The 17,964-nt window shown below is 40.1% G+C and overlaps 1 protein-coding gene across 4 annotated transcripts in view; it reads right to left on the minus strand.

The window, feature by feature from the left end:
* Nucleotides 1-478: 478 nt before the first annotated feature.
* The window catches only part of LOC133638425 (astrotactin-2-like), a 910,889-nt gene continuing 893,403 nt past the window's right edge, over nucleotides 479-17,964 (minus strand). For all 4 annotated transcript variants that reach the window (XM_062031014.1, XM_062031015.1, XM_062031013.1 and 1 more), the window contains one exon: nucleotides 479-3,399. In XM_062031014.1, the coding sequence (XP_061886998.1) occupies nucleotides 3,162-3,399 (238 nt within the window). In that variant the 3' untranslated portion in view covers nucleotides 479-3,161. The remainder of the gene's footprint in view (nucleotides 3,400-17,964) is intronic.

Consider the following 17,964-nt stretch of genomic DNA (forward strand, 5'->3'; position numbering starts at 1 on the left):
TAGTCTTAGACTTAGGTTGGTCAGATCTAGTCTTAGACATAGATTGGTCAAATCTAGTCTTAGACTTAGATTGGTCAGATCTAGTATTAGACTTAGATTGGTCAAATCTAGTCTTAGATTGGTCAAATCTAGTCTTAGACTTAGGTTGGTCAGATCTAGTCTTAGACTTAGATTGGTCAAATCTAGTCTTAGACTTAGATTGGTCAAATCTAGTCTTAGACTTAGGTTGGTCAGATCTAGTCTTAGACTTAGATTGGTCAAATCTAGTCTTAGACTTAGATTGGTCAAATCTAGTCTTAGACTTAGATTGGTCAAATCTAGTCTTAGACTTAGATTGGTCAAATCTAGTCTTAGACTTAGATTGGTCAAATCTAGTCTTAGACTTAGATTGGTCAAATCTAGTCTTAGACTTAGATTGATCAGATCTAGTCTTAGACTTAGATTGGTCAGATCTAGTCTTAGACTTAGATTGGTCAGATCTAGTATTAGACTTAGATTGGTCAAATCTAGTCTTAGACTTAGGTTGGTCAGATCTAGTCTTAGATTTAGATTGGTCAAATCTAGTCTTAGACTTAGATTGGTCAAATCTAGTCTTAGACTTAGATTGGTCAAATCTAGTCTTAGACTTAGATTGTTCAAATCTAGTCTTAGACTTAGATTGGTCAAATGTAGTCTTAGACTTAGATTGGTCAGATCTAGTCTTAGACTTAGATTGGTCAAATTGATTGATTGAGACTTTTATTAGTAGATTGCACAGTACGGTACATATTCCGTACAATTGACCACTAAATGGTAACACCCAAATACGTTTTTCAACTTGTTTAAGTCAGGGTCCATGTTAATCAATTCATGGTAATGAAAATCTAGTATTAGACTTAGATTGGTAAAATCTAGTCTTAGACTTAGATTGGTCAGATCTAGTCTCAGATTTAGATTGGTCAGATTTAGTCTAGCGCAGTGGTTCTTAACCTTGTTGGAGGTACCGAACCCCACCAGTTTCATATGCGCATTCACCGAACCCGAACCGTAATCATAAAATGATGTTATTATATTAAAGAAATACTAATAAAGATATATTTTACAAACGGAAAGTTACAGGAATGTACACAATGTTTACATCTCATTGTGCAACATGTGAATATTTTGGTGGGAACTAAATGCGATATCTGAAAGGGGTACACATTATTTCCAAAGTAGGACCCCCACCCAGACATATAATACTAGTACACAGCTCATGAAAAACAATATGTTATATTCATTGTAAGTGGGCCAAAACACTTATATTAGAAAATAATCACATGGAAATGACTGCTGTCATTTGATTACAATAATAAAACATTGAACTTGTTATTTAGTCAGGTTTGGGACAGGTGTGCTCCAGGTGTGACCACAGTGCATTTGCACGTCTGACGTCGCTCACATGTGCTCCACCGAATGCTCAAGGAGTTTTTGCGTTTGCTCACGCATATGGACAATTAGAGGGAACATTGTTTGGGGGTAACCATAATACGCAGACAGGGAGAAGTTTTTATTTACACGATGAGTCGGGTGTGTCTTGACCTCCGCGACGGAGGCTCTGCCGAACCCCTGAGGCCGACTCACCAAACCCCTAGGGTTCAATCGAACCCAGGTTAAGAACCACTGGTCTAGCGGCTGGTGCCCAAAATCCAAATATTAATACTCCAAAACCAGGAGGGTATGCCTGGGCAAGGATGATTCTGCCCTATTGTAGTGAGAAAAAACTATTTTCAGGACAAAAATGTAAAGATTCTGGACAGGGACGACGGATGGTACGAAAGAGCAGGGAGGGAAGCCATCTACGTCAAAAATGAAAAACTATAAAACACTGTCCTTTCAACCAATCCTAAAAGACTCTGCAATTTAGCCTCCAACAAATAACAGGAGTTAGAACCATTCTGGTCACCTTTTGTGCCATTTGTTTACAACTGAATGGAATGCTAACATGGGGGATTCAGACTATTGGTAGTATTGGGATCGGTACTATTGGGATTCAGACTGGTAGTAGTCGATCCATAGCGATTATTCTGCCACACAATACCTCAGTGGTAACGAGGGGCAATTACAAGTCCAACGAATTTCGTTGGCTTCGACAGTAGGATTGCTCGTTTGCATCAAAACCGTTATTTTTCTCACTACGATAGGGTGCAACCATCCTTGCCCAGGCACACCCTCCTGGTTTTGGAGCATCAATGTGACCGATCTAAGTCTAAGATTAGATCTGACCAATCCAAGTCTATGAGCATGAACTGATGAGAGGCGAAACGTCTTCTAAGATAAACCAAACAGTCCAGTTGCGATCGATTGAATGCCCTGAGAATACAATGACCTGGATGAATGAGAACATCCATAGACTCGTTCAAGTGGATCATTTTAGTACATTGTTTGATTTCTTTGCTTAATCCATTCCATGATTACGCAGTTAGCGAAGAAAAATATAATGTTTAACCACTACTTTGTATAAGCCGTAGGGTTCAACGTTTGGGGAAAAAAGTAACGGCTTATTATCTGGAAAATATGCTGATACAATACCTTGTTTTTAGCAGATATTGGACCGATCAGGACACCATTATCATTGATAACTTATAAGAGGACTTAAATGAACTGTTTGACATTTCTTCTGCATAGAAAATGTTTATGAAAGCTGCTTGAAGTCCACAATCTTTAGTAACAGCGTCAATTAGACTAGAAGAAATCCTATTTTGGTGATTTCAGTTGTTTTTTTTTAAAGCTTTTATAATTTGACTTTTTTAAATAATGCAAACAACCGACAAGATCTGTAGAAATGCAGGAAAATGAGTACTCTTTGCCAAAACAAGCAAGTGGTATTCTGCATGGTTTTGACGCAGTTTCATTTACTAGAAATCACCTTGTTTTGCTCTTTTAGGTGCTTCAAATAAAAAAAAGAACCACAAAGTTACATTCAAAGTATTTAAACATTATCTTTTGGTCGAGGATTATCTTACATCTTTCTCGTTTTTTGTTTTTTTTTCCACACTTCTCGATGTTTTCGTGTGTAGTCTCACAATAAAAGTAAGTCCCACGTTCTGTCAGTTTTTTTTTCTTTTCGTTTTTACCACAGAGACACCTGCTGCAGTCTTATGTCGAGTCCCGACTGGCAGCGTGTCTCCCGTTCTCGCTTCTCATCGCAGTTTCGTGCTGCTGTACATGTTGCGCTGTATGGAAATGAGCTTCTCTGTGCAGGTGGTGCGTCCTTCGTGCAACGAGTCGCGCCACGCCCCACCGGGCGGCCGACCCTCGTCGCTGCGGCAGAAGACGTACGCCATGGTGTCGGTGCGGCTCTGGATGTGGGTGCTACGCAGGAGGGAGCGGCAGTAGTGGCTGATCTTGTCCACCCTCCGGAGGATCAGGTTGGCTTTCCTGTCAGAGGGCAAAAAAGGACAAAATCAAGTCAGCGAGACTTCAAGAACAAGTCGAATGAGCCATGATTCATCACGTTTACTTGTACCTAGGTTCTAAGAACTCTGGCTTACTAGTGATTCCCGGAGCCCCAAAAAAGTATGCAGGCTCTAGAGCGTTTTTTATATGGGCCTACTGGTAACAGTTAGAGATGCAACCTCAATAGAAGCATTTAAGTCCCATTTTAAATAGACTCCTTTTTAGAGCATTTGATCTGCCACTTCTCTTTTATGCTTTGCCCCCGTTATCAGGTGGCCACAGATCAGTTTCGAAGGAGAAAGTGCGAGCTGTTCCAAGTCGGGACCCGGGATGGACCACTCCTCTAAGCATCCTTTGGTGACTTCTCTGCACTGCCGACTTGTGTTTGTGAACCCGTTCTCAAACAATGGCAATAAAACGATTCTTATTCTGATTTTGATTCTGATTCTGATTCTGATCCAAGTCGGGACCTGGAATGGACCACTCCTCTATGCATCAATTGGTGACTTCTCTGTGTGGCCGACTTGCGTTCTAAGAACTCCGGCTTACTAGTGATTCCCGGAGCCCCAAAAAAGTCTGCGGGCTCTAGAGCGTTTAGTTTTTTCGGGCCTACTGGTAACAGTTAGAGATGCTACCTCAATAGAAGCATTTAAGTCCCATTTTAAATAGACTCCTTTTTAGAACATTTGATCTGCCGCTTCTATTTTATCCTCTGCCCTCGTTATCAGGTGGCCACAGATCAGTTTCCATGGAGAAAGCCCTGGGTCGGATCACAGCTGACTCTTCTCACCCTGGACACAAACTATTCTCCCTTCTCCCCTCAGGCAGGAGACTAAGGTCCATCCAGACACACACCTCCCGCCACCTGAACAGTTTTTTCCCCTCGGCCATCAGACTCATGAACAATAACAAGATCTGATAGCTCAGTTACAGCTCATTTTTATTACCTATTCTGTGTTATATGTGTTTTATGTTGCACAATTGCACCGAGAAAAATTCCTAGTTTGGGAACCCGTTATCAAACAATGGCAATAAAACTATTCTGATTCTGATTCTGTTCCAAGTCGGGACCCGGGATGGACCACTCCTCTATGCATCATTTGGTGACTTCTCTGCATTGCCGACTTGTCTACATGCGTTCTAAGAACTCCGGCTTACTAGTGATTCCCGGAGCCCCAAAAAAGTCTGCGGGCTCTAGAGTTTGTCCTAGTTTGTGAACCCGTTATCAAACAATGGCAATAAAACTATTCTGATTCTGATTCTGATTCTGTTCCAGGTCGGGACCCGGGATGGACCACTCCTCTATGCATCATGTGGTGACTTCTCTGCATTGCCGACTTGCGTTCTAAGAACTCTGGCTTACTAGTGATTCCCGGAGCCCTAAAAAAAGTATGCGGGCTCTAGAGCGTTTTTTATACAGGCCTTCTGGTAACGGTCAGAGATGCTACCTCAATAGAAGCATTTAAGTCCCATTTTAAATAGACTCCTTTTTAGAACATTTGATCTGTCGCTTCTCTTTTATGCTCTGCCCCCATTATCATGTGGCCACAGATCAGTTTCCACGGAGAAAATGCTGGGTCAGATCACAGCTGACTCTTCTCACCCTGGACACAAACTATTCTCCCTTCTCCCCTCAGGCAGGAGACTAAGGTCCATCCAGACACACACCTCCCGCCACCTGAACAGTTTTTTCCCCTCGGCCATCAGACTCATGAACAATAACAAGATCTGATAGCTCAGTTACAGCTCATTTTTATTACCTATTCTGTGTTATATGTGTTTTATGTTGCACAATTGCACAGAGAAAAATTCCTAGTTTGGGAACCCGTTATCAAACAATGGCAATAAAACTATTCTGATTCTGATTCTGTTCCAAGTCAGGACCCGGGATGGACCACTCCTCTATGCATCATTTGGTGACTTCTCTGCATTGACGACTTGTCTACATGCGTTCTAAGAACTCCGGCTTACTAGTGATTCCCGGAGCACCAAAAAAGTCTGCGGGCTCTAGAGTTTGTCCTAGTTTGTGAACCCGTTATCAAACAATGGCAATAAAACTATTCTGATTCTGATTCTGTTCCAGGTCGGGACCCGGGATGGACCACTCCTCTATGCATCATGTGGTGACTTCTCTGCATTGCCGACTTGCGTTCTAAGAACTCTGGCTTACTAGTGATTCCCGGAGCCCTAAAAAAAGTATGCGGGCTCTAGAGCGTTTTTTATACGGGCCTTCTGGTAACGGTCAGAGATGCTACCTCAATAGAAGCATTTAAGTCCCATTTTAAATAGACTCCTTTTTAGAACATTTGATCTGTCGCTTCTCTTTTATGCTCTGCCCCCATTATCATGTGGCCACAGATCAGTTTCCACGGAGAAAATGCTGGGTCGGATCACAGCTGACTCTTCTCACCCTGGACACAAACTATTCTCCCTTCTCCCCTCAGGCAGGAGACTAAGGTCCATCCAGACACACACCTCCCGCCACCTGAACAGTTTTTTCCCCTCGGCCATCAGACTCATGAACAATAACAAGATCTGATAGCTCAGTTACAGCTCATTTTTATTACCTATTCTGTGTTATATGTGTTTTATGTTGCACGATTGCACCGAGAAAAATTCCTAGTTTGTGAACCCGTTATCAAACAATGGCAATAAAACTATTCTGATTCTGATTCTGTTCCAAGCTCTAGAGCGTTTTTTATTCGGGCCAACTGGTAACAGTTAGAGATGCTACCTCAATATAAGCATTTAAGTCCCATTTTAAATAGACTACTTTCTAAAACATTTGATCTGCCGCTTCTCTTTTCTGCTCTGCCCCCGTTATCAGGTGGCCACAGATCAGTTTCCACGGAGAAAGCGCGAGCTGTTCCCAGTCTGGACCCTATGCATCATTTGGTGACTTCTCTGCACTGCCGACTTGTCTACAAGAGAATCCCCCTGCTCTCCTCCCTATGGACTGGACTCTCACCTTATCAACCGTACCTACTCGGCATCCACTGCATTGGTCACAATAAATTGTGGAAAAGAAGTGTCGGAGAAGAATATCAGGAGATTGGCATGTCGTGGGGAAAAAAATACATTGGGCATTTCAAAAACAAGCCCTTTGGTGTAAACATTGAGGATCTATACCGGGAAACTTTATGCCTGAGCTCAGCAGAGAGCAAGAAGTGACAACAAAGTTGTTTATGGCGCACAGCTTCTATAAACAGGGAAAATAACAGGTGGCTGACAATGTTGAATTATGGCCAATGTGTAGGCCAATGTATGTTCCAATGGAACTTGTCTAAGTTGAAAGGTTTTGACCATTTATGTTAAAGGGGAACAGCACTTTTATTGATTTTTTTTGCCCATTGTTTATAATTATTATGAAAGACATAACGACGGATGTTTTTTTTAATACATTCTAAATAAGAAATACACGTAAATAACAACTCCACTATTCCGCTGATAAAAAAATATATATATATATAACCGATCAAAAAGCACCAACAATACTCAATTGACATTTTGTGACTTGTATATTAACCAAGTATTAGTGATATTGTTATTATAAGTGCTAACGCAGACGGACGATTTATAGAGGCGACGTGATCACTTCTGTCTGTCGCTATGTTTACATCATCGAGTGGTCTGCTGTTTCCTCGTTTCCTTGCTCCCTGTATTCTAGATCATAAATTATGCCTCTCACCTGGAAAGTAGATGGCTGAGGATATAATCCGACCAGTTGGGACAATTTGACAGCCGTTTAGGACCCGGAATTGGCGGGAACGACAAAAAAAGCGCTCCCCCCCCCCTGTTACTTTGCAAGGATTATGAGACATTCTTCATCCAAATGGGAATATATGAAATTCCTAGCAGATGGCATCCTAATGACGGCAGACATTGTACAGTAAGTGATGTTTAATTATGTTTGTTGGCTCTAAAAAAGTCTGCAGTGAGTAAAAAATCAGAAGAAAAAAAAGCAAAAGTTGTGATACGTTTTTGAAATTAATGCACTGCGTATGCTTAAAATGATCAAAATACGTAATTATTATATGTTATTATAAATGAGCCTGTTACTACATAAAGTTTTGTATATACATCATGTACAGTATATACAACCCTAATGAAGATGTTTTTATGGGCTCTATAGGCAGAATTCAACAGCTCCCATTAACCACCACAAATACTGAATGGGCGGGACGTCAGTAGTGAAGTGAATTATATTTATATAGTACTTTTTTCTCAAAGCCCTATACATAGTGAAATCCTTTATCTACATCTTTAAGCTTAATTTAAAGTGTCACTGGGAGCAGGTGGGAAAAGTCAAGGTCCCAACAGCAGTGACTATGATGGGGGAAGCAGGAATCAAACCTGGAACCCTTAAGTTTCTGGCATGGCCTCTCAACCGAGTCATGCCACCCAGTAAAATCCATGTTGTAACATGTTCTATCTACACCTCTGTTAAAATGTAAGAAGCACTTATTCTGTTGTTTGATACTTTAGTTTTGGCTGATACTACAGATTTGGGTATTGATTTCGATACCAAGGAGTTCCAGGGTCATACATTGGTCATAATTAAAGTTACCCTTTGTCCACGGACGTATTTCCTGAGTTTATAAACAATAAAAAAAATAAAAAAAGATTTTGTGATAATAATTAATATTGTTTTGTTGATATGCAGGAGCGTTACCTTTCATCACCCTACACTACCATCCTGTGCAGTGAGGCATGCAGGGATGATACTTGTAAGAAACTTACTTTATATGTCGCCATGAAGGCGAGGATTCGATCTTGTTAAAGTCTACGCTATTTTGCTGCGCGACGGAGCCGCAATTAAATGGCGATGGTGATAGCCAGACTGCGGGTGGTGCTTTTGTTTAGCAGCCGTTGTGCATCCAGTCGAAATCCAGGGTAAGTAATATAAAAAAAAGTAAATTAAATACAAAAAACCCAAAACCAGTGAAGTTGGCATATTGTGTAATTCATAAATAAAAACAGAATACAATGATTTGGAAAGTATTTTCAACTTATATTAAATTGAATAGACTACAAAGACAAGATATTTAATGTTCAAACTGAGAAACGTAATTTTTTTTTTGCGAATAATCATTAACTAAGAATTTAATGGCAGCAACACATTGCAAACAAAGTTGGCACAGGGGCATTTTTTACCACTGTGTTACATGGCCTTTCCTTTTAACAACACTCAGTAAACATTTGGGAACTGAGGAGACCAATTTTTGAAGCTTTTCAGGTGGAACTCTTTCCCATTCTTGCTTGATGTACAGCTTAAGTTGTTCAACAGTCCGGGGGTCTCCGTTGTGGTATTTTAGGCTTCATAATGCGCCGCACATTTTCAATGGGAGACAGGTCTGGACTACAGGCAGGCCAGTCTAGTACCCGCACTCTTTTACTATGAAGCCACGCTGTTGTAACACGTGGCTTGGCATTGTCTTGCTGAAATAAGCAGGGGCGTCCATGATAATGTTGCTTGCATGGAAACATATGTTGCTGCAAAACCTGTATGTACCTTTCAGCATTAATGGTGCCTTCACAGATGTGTAAGTTACCCATGTCTTGGGCACTAATACACCCCCATACCATCACAGATGCTGGCTTTTAAACTTTGCGCCTATAACAATCCGGAGGGTTCTTTTCCTCTTTGGTCCGGAGGACACGACATCCACAGTTTCCAAAAACAATTTGAAATGTGGACTGGTCACACTTTTTCCACTTTGCATCAGTCCATCTTAGATGAGCGTTTCTGGGTGTTGTTGATGAATGGCTTTCGCTTTGCATAGTAGAGTTTTAACTTGCACTTACAGATGTAGCGACCAACTGTAGTTACTGACAGTGGTTTTATGAAGTGTTCCTGAGCCCATGTGGCGATATCCTTTACACACTAATGTCGCTTGTTGATGCAGTACCGCCTGAAGGATCGAAGGTCACGGTCTTAGCCGCTTACGTGCATTTCTCCAGATTCTCTGAACCTTTTGATGATATTACGGACCGTAGATGGTGAAATCCCTAAATTCCTTGCAGTAGCTGGTTGAGAAAGGTTTTAATTAAACTGTTCAACAATTTGCTCACCCATTTGTTGACAAAGTGGTGACCCTCGCCCCATCCTTGTTTGTGAATGACTGATTTCATGGAAGCTGCTTTTATACCCAATCATGGCACCCGCCTGTTCCCAATTAGCCTGTTCACCTGTGGGATGTTCCAAATAAGTGTTTTGATGAGCATCCCTCAACTTTCTCAGTCTTTTTTGCAACTTGTGCCAGCTTTTTTGAAACATGTTCCAAATTCCAAATGAGCTAATATTTGCCAAAAATATCAACGTTTACCAGTTCGAACGTTAAGTATCTTGTCTTGGTAGTCTATTCAATTGAATATAAGTGGAAAAAGATTAGCAAATCATTGTATTCTGTTTTTATTTAGGATTTACACAACGTACCAACTTCACTAGTTTTGGTGGTTTGTAAGAAAAAGCACAATAAGAATGTACAAATGACTTTGAGTTGACATGCTTTCAATTAAGAGAAAGCACACACAAAGATGCATCAGTTATGATTTCAACACTGGTGCTCCAACTATATTATTAGAAGCTGTCAAGTTATCATGAACAATGAAGTTTGGTGGTTCGTCCCATTGGCAGTAGTAGCACCGTGTTTTTCACACAGCTTTTGGACAAGTAGTCATCAAATTTGCAAAAGAAAACATATCACCTGACACTTAGAAGTCATTTGGGAACTGTATTTTGGTAGTTTGGGCGTGGCCGCGTGTCAAGGAGAAGGGCACAGAGGTGGCCCGAGAAGGGTGCAGGGCTGCGGGCTAGAGTGCTGGCCAGGCTGCATGGAGGTGAGTGTTTGTCAGGTAAACATCATTTGCCCTTTTCCTCTCAAGGACAGCATCTCAGTCACATTATGCCAATTTCCTGCGACTTTCTGCATTTAGATTTTATTTCAGCAAACAACTGTTTACTTCTGCATACCTCGGAACCAGAAGTACCTTGGAACCGGAAGTGGGGCGGGAAAAGGTAGACTTCGATTAGATTGAATGTGACGGTGGATAAAAAAAAAAAAAGTTCCCATAGCTGTATCATTAGTCCAGCATTTTTGAACCGACCCATTTAGGAACCGGTACCGGTATACTTCCCAAGTCCTAACCTGATGTTTCCAGAGCGAAGCAACCATAGGGAGTGACCCTCTAAGGCAGACTTGGGCAAATTAAATGTGGCCCGTTAAGCTTTTCAATCTGGCCTGCCGGACATTCCGAAAATATTTTTTTTAGATCTTTAAGATGGAAACTGTAGCTGCCATTATGATGTGCAGTGATGTTTTCAAATGACCGTAAGTGTTAAAGGCCTACTGAAATTATTATTTTTTATGTGTCATACTTGATCATTTCGCGGTATTGCCATATTTTTGCTGAAAGGATTTAGTTAAGAACATAGACGATAAAGTTCGCAACTTTGGGTCGCTGATGTACCGGAAGTAGCGTGACGTCACCGGTTGAAAGGCATCTCACATTTCCCCATTGTTTACAATGCAGCGAGATTAGGACCGAGAAAGCGACGATTACCCCATTAATTTGAGCCAGGATGAAAGATTCGTGGATGAGGAACGTGAGAGTGAAGGACTAGAGTGCAGTGCAGGACGTATCTTTTTTCGCTCTGACCGTAACTTAGGTACAAGCTGGCTCATTGGATTCCACACTCTCTCCTTTTTCTATTGTGGATCACGGATTTGTATTTCAAACCACCTCGGATACTATAACCTCTTGAAAATGAGAGTCGAGAACGCGAAATGGACATTCACAGTGACTTTTATCTCCACGACAATACATCGGCGAAACACTTTAGCTACGGAGCTAACGTGATAGCATCGTGCTTAAATGCATATAGAAACAAAAGAAATAAACCCCTGACTGGAAGGATAGACAGAAAATCAACAATACTATTAAACCATGGACCTGTAACTACACGGTTAATGCTTTCCAGCCTGGCGAAGCTTAACAATGCTGTTGCTAACGACGCCATTGAAGCTAACTTAGCTACGGGACCTCACAGAGCTATGCTAAAAACATTAGCTATCCACCTACGCCAGCCAACCCTCATCTGCTCATCAACACCCGTGCTCACCTGCATTCCAGCGATCGACGGAGCGACGAAGGACTTCACCCGATCACAGATGCGGTCGGCGGCCCGGAGACGGAGGAAGTCAAGGTGAGGTCGGCGGCTAGCGCGTCTGCTATCCATCTCAAAGTCCTCCTGGTTGTGTTGCTGTAGTCCGCCGCTAATACACCGATCCCACCTACAGCTTTCTACTTTGCAGTCTTCATTGTTCATTAAACAAATTGCAAAAGATTCACCAACACAGATGTCCAGAATACTGTGGAATTTTGGGATGAAAACAGAGCTTTTTGTATTGGATTCAATGGGGTCCGAATACGTCCGTTTCAACGATTGACGTCACGCGCATACGTCATCATACATAGACGTTTTCAACCGAAAGTGTCGCCGGAAATTTAAAAATTGCACTTTATTAGTTAACCCGGCCGTTTTGGCATGTGTTGCAATGTTAAGATTTCATCATTGATATATAAACTATCAGACTGCGTGGTCGGTAGTAGTGGGTTTCAGTAGGCCTTTAAACTATACAAAGTACTTCAATGGTTGGAATCTGCGCTTTTTTTATGATATACTAGTTACTATGGTAATCGAATTACTTACTATGGTAATCTAAGTCACAGCAGCTCAGACGAGGCACCAAGCAGTGTGGGTGGGGAGCGTTTCCACAGAGTGTTTCCAGAGCGGCCAGCCTGAAATGCGGGTGTCAGGGACAGACGCGGAAGGAGATTTTAACAACAAAGTTCGAGAGCTTAGTGATCAGATTGTAGGTGGGGCTTTTTCGCATTCATATTTCGCAGTGTTTGTTGCATTTATGTTGCGTTTCGCTTGACTGTAAAATGTGTTAATCGAGAGGGTGTGTGACGTTCATATGTTGTCAATATTCAGTGTTTTATTGTTCATAGTTAATATTGTAAAACCCACATTCCTTATTTTCATGTACATTCTGGGTGTCTCATTCAGTAAGAAGATTTAAAATTACATTCCGTTTTTTAAGGCGATCTGTAATGTTTTGTATCAGTGTTCCTAAAAATCAGATATACCGGCCCCTAGACACATTTGTTCTCTAAATTTGCCCCCCAGAGGCAAAATAATTGCCCGGGCCTGCTCTCAGTTTAAGGCGTCCTTGTAGATAGCTGAAAAAGTTATTGGCAAATGTTGATTAAACGTTCAGAAAAAGTCAGAAATAAGATAAGGATCAAGTGGTTCAGACTTTTTTTTACTATCGGGATGTACTTTTCTAGTTGTTTTCTAGTTATTCCTTTATTTGTTGATTGGCTGCAATACATCTGCTTGATGTGTAATAATCTTACTTGGAGCCAATGGGAGCTCCACTATTCTGCTGATAAAAAAAACAACCAAAAAAACACAAAAAGTGTGTGAATTTGTGTATGTGTGTAGTAGTGTTGTCCCGATACCAATATTTTGGCACTAGTACCTCTACCAAAATGTATTTAGATACTTTTCGGTACTTTTTGATACTTTTCCAAATAAAGGGCACCACAAAAAATGGCATTATTGGCTTTATTTTAACAAAAAAATCTTACGGTTAATTAAACATATGTTTCTTATTGCGATACTCAATTGACATTTTGTGACTTGAATATTAACCAAGTATTAGTGATATTGTTATTATAAGCGCTAACGCAGACGGACGATTAATAGAGGTGACGTGATCACTTCTGTAATAATCAGTGATGAAGAAAAACAAAAGCAAACGTGATATGTTTTTTTCTGACATGTATACTAAGAAGTGAAGCGAAGCGAATTATATTTATATAGCGCTTTTCTCTAGTGACTCAAAGCGCTTTACATAGTGAAACATAGGTGTAAAAGAAAGGGCATCTCTATCCTCCTTCAAAACCGCACTAAAAGAACACCTCCAGGCAACTTCAACCCTTAACTAACACCCTCCCCCCACCACATCCCACCTCCCCGGATTGTAAATAATCAAATGTACATAATCAAATGTAGATACTTATTATTATGCTTTCGAATCTCTCTCTCTATGTCCACTACTTGCTGTACATATCCTACCAAATCAGTCCTACACTGTTTCAATGTCCATTTCTCTGATGATGCAATTGTTGATGGCTGAAGTGTTGATATCAACCAAACCTACCCCCCCCCCCCCCCTCCCTCTCCTCCTCATCCCACACCCCGGATTGTAAATAATGTAAATAATTCAATGTATATACTCTGCTGATTATCTTGTGTGATGACTGTATTATGATGATAGTATAAATATAGTATATATCTGTGTCATGAATCTATTTAAGTGGACCCGACTTAAACAAGTTGAAAAACTTATTCGGGTGTTACCATTTGGTGGTCAATTGTACGGAATATGTACTGTACTGTGCAATCTACTAATAAAAGCTTCAATCAATCAATCAAACCCAATATCTAAGTTACATTTAACCAGTGTGGGTGGCACTGGGAGAAGGTGGGTGAAGTGTCTTGCCCAAGGACACAACGGCAGAGACTAGGATGGCGGAAGCGGGGATCGAACCTGGAACCCTCAAGTTGCTGGCACGGCCGCTCTACCAACCGAGCTATACCGCCCAGCTATACTGTGTATATGTACATCATTTATCAATTTTTTGACGTAATTGTTTTATATACACGTTACAGGTTATATATCTTTTATTATTGAATGTATCAAATGTGATGAATATGTAATGGACCACAATGGAAACAAGCCTTTTGGCTTTTTGTGCCATCCATTTGCCTTTTTAAAGCATTGCATGGATTGAATTCTTTAAGATGTCAATAAAGTTCTCAATCAATCAATCAAATCCTTGAAATATTTGTTGATTGGCTGCAATGCATCTGCTTGATGTGTAGTAAAGCAGCCTCGCTGATCATTTAATCAATAGTTGAATGGTGTTTCCTTTATTAAAAAAAGCTGCTATTTTTCTATTTTCTAATGTGTTTCAGCATCTGCACTGCAAAAACTGAAATCTAAGTAAGATTAAATATCTCAAATAAGGGTGACATTTGCTTATTTTCTGTCTGAGTAGATAATTATTCTCACTAAGCAGATTTTATGTTAGAGTGTTTTACTTGTTTTAAGTGTTTTGGTCCTAAATGATCTCAGTAAGATATTACAGCTTGTTGCTGAGATTTGATTACCTATATAGAGTAAAACATGCTTGGAACTAGAATATCAACTGTTGCAAAGCTGTGTCATCAACACTCACGAGTATAAAACTACTTTTTTAAAGTAATAATTTCTTATTTCAAGCATTAAAAAAAATCATGACTGACACAACTGTCTCATATTTAAAACAGATGACAGCCAAATGGACTTTGCTGTTTTATTTTCAATGAAACAATAGAAAACACGTACTCATATAGTAGTACAGTTGGCACAGTACAGTAAACTGACTGTTCATATTTAAACATTTAACATATGACATTTCTAACAATTTTGAACAGAAATAGTTCATGCACATTCAGATGAATTCTTCAAAATTACAACTAAAACATTTTTGTCCGTGGGCCAGGCTGTATATATGCACACTAATTGACTGAAAGAGCACGCATTTGGCGCAATGATGTCATGTTATCGATGGAAAAATGCATTTTTAGACAATATAATTTGCCTGAGTGGCTAGGAGACCCCGAGAGTAACAAGCGGTTGCCTTGTTGCCTTTCCATTAAGAACAATAAATTAGTTTTTAGTATAAGTTCGCTGGTTTCAAGAAATGTAATGCCGAGCGCATATCATTATGTCAAGATAATGGCACTAGCACTTACATAATTTTTAAGAATATTTTTCAACATATTGGGCAAAAAGGTCTCTTTTTATTTCTATCAAGAAAAGTGCACTTGTTATTAGTGAGGATATACTTATCTTAAGGTACTTTTGGATCCATTGACGTTAGCTAATTAGGGACCGCAATGTCCCTTTGAGACAGAGGACCCTATTGTAATTGTAAGGTTTTATTATTCTTCTTTATTATACCGCCGCCTCTTTGAGCTGTAATTTGACACCCTTAACATGCTTCAAAACTCACCGTATTTGACACACACATCAGGACTGGCGAAAATTGCGATCTAATCAAAAAACCTAGCCCCAAAACTCAAAATTGCGCTCTAGCACCCCCTAGGAAGAAAACACAGACAAAACTGCCTGTAACTCCCACTAGGAATGTCGGAGAGACATGAAATAAAAACCTCTATGTAGGTCTCACTTATACCTAGATTTCATACACTGACATCCTTCAGCAAAAATCTACAGGAAGTTTGCAATTCCCCCTTAAAAACAAAAGTTGTGTAAAAACAGTCACTTTTGCCTCTTTGAGCTATAATTTGACCCCCTTAACATGCTTCAAAACTCACCAAACTGGACACACACATCAGGACTGGCAAAAATTGCGATCTTATAAAAAAAACAACAACCCCAAAACTCAAAATTGCGCTCTAGCGCCCACTAGGAATAAAACACATACAAAACTGCCTGTAACTTCCAGTAGGAATGTCATAGAGACATGAAACAAAAACCTCTATGTAGGTCTCACTTAGACCTAGATTTCATACACTGACATCCTTCAGCAAAAATCAACAGGAAATATGCAATTCCCCCTTAAAAACAAAAGTTTTGTAAAAACAGTCACTTTTGCCTCTTTGAGCTATAATTTGACCCCCTTAACATGCTTCAAAACTCACCAAACTGGACACACACATCAGGACTGGCAAAAATTGTGATCTAAAAAAAACAAAACAAAAAACCCTTAAACTCAAAATTGCGCTGTAGCGCCACCTAGGAAGAAAACACATACAAAACTGCTCCTAGGAAGAAAACAGACAAAACTGCCTGTAACTTCCAGTAGGAATGTCGTAGAGACATGAAACAAAAACCTCTATGCAGGTCTCACTTAGACCTACATTTCATATATTGACAACCCCCAGCAAAAATCAACAAGAAGTTTGCAATTCCCCCTTCAAAACAAAAGTTTTGTAAAAACAGTCACTTTTGCCTCTTTGAGCTATAATTTGACCCCTTTAACATGCTTCAAAACTCACCAAACTGGACACACACATCAGGACTGGCAAAACTTGCGATGTAATACAAAAAACAACAACCCCAAAACTCAAAATTTCGCTCTAGCGCCCCCTAGGAAGAAAACACATACAAATCTGCTCCTAGGAAGAAAACAGACAAAACTGCATGGAACTCCCACTAGGAATGTCGGAGAGACATGAAACAAAAACCTCTATGTAGGTCTCACTTAGACCTAAATTTCATACACTGACATCCTTCAGCAAAAATCAACAGGAAGTTTGCAATTCCCCCTTAAAAACAAAAGTTTTGTACAAACAGTCACTTTTGCCTCTTTGAGCTATAATTTGACCCCCTTAACATGCTTCAAAATTCACCAAACTGGACACACACATCAGGACTGGTAAAAATTGCGATTTAATAAAAAAAACAACAACCCCAAAACTCAAAATTGCGCTCTAGCGCCCCCTAGGAAGAAAACACATACAAAACTGCTCCTAGGAAGAAAACACAGACAAAACTGCCTGTAACTCCCACTAGGAATGTCGTGGAGACATGAAACAAAAACCTCTATGTAGGTCTCACTTAGACCTAGATTTCATACCCTGACATCATTTAGCAAAAATCAACAGGAAGTTTGCAATTCCCCCTTCAAAACAAAAGTTTTGTAAAAACAGTCACTTTTGCCTCTTTGAGCTATAATTTGACCCCCTTAACATGCTTCAAAACTCACCAAACTGGACACACACATCAGGACTGGCAAACATTGCGATGTAATACAAAAAACAACAACCCCAAAAGTCAAAATTGCGCTCTAGCGCCCCCTAGGAAGAAAACACATACAAATCTGCTCCTAGGAAGAAAACAGACAAAACTGCATGTAACTCCCACTAGGAATGTCGGAGAGACATGAAACAAAAACCTCTATGTAGGTCTCACTTAGACCTAGATTTCATACACTGACATCCTTCAGCAAAAATCAACAGGAAGTTTGCAATTCCCCCTTAAAAACAAAAGTTTTGTAAAAACAGTCACTTTTGCCTCTTTGAGCTATAATTTGACCCCCTTAACATGCTTCAAAATTCACCAAACTGGACACACACATCAGGACTGGTAAAAAATTGCGATCTAATAAAAAAAACAACAACCCCAAAACTCAAAATTGCGCTCTAGTGCCCCCTAGGAAGAAAACACATACAAAACTGCTCCTAGGAAGAAAACACAGACAAAACTGCCTGTAACTCCCACTAGGAATGTCGTGGAGACATGAAACAAAAACCTCTATGTAGGTCTCACTTAGACCTACATTTCATATATTGACAACCCCCGGCAAAAAATCAACAGGAAGTTTGCAATTCCCCCTTCAAAACAAAAGTTTTGTAAAAACAGTCACTCTTGCCTCTTTGAGCTATAACTTGAACCCCTTAAC

The sequence above is a fragment of the Entelurus aequoreus genome, linkage group LG21, assembly GCF_033978785.1.
Source record: "Entelurus aequoreus isolate RoL-2023_Sb linkage group LG21, RoL_Eaeq_v1.1, whole genome shotgun sequence".
Classification (NCBI taxonomy): Eukaryota; Metazoa; Chordata; class Actinopteri; order Syngnathiformes; family Syngnathidae; genus Entelurus; species Entelurus aequoreus.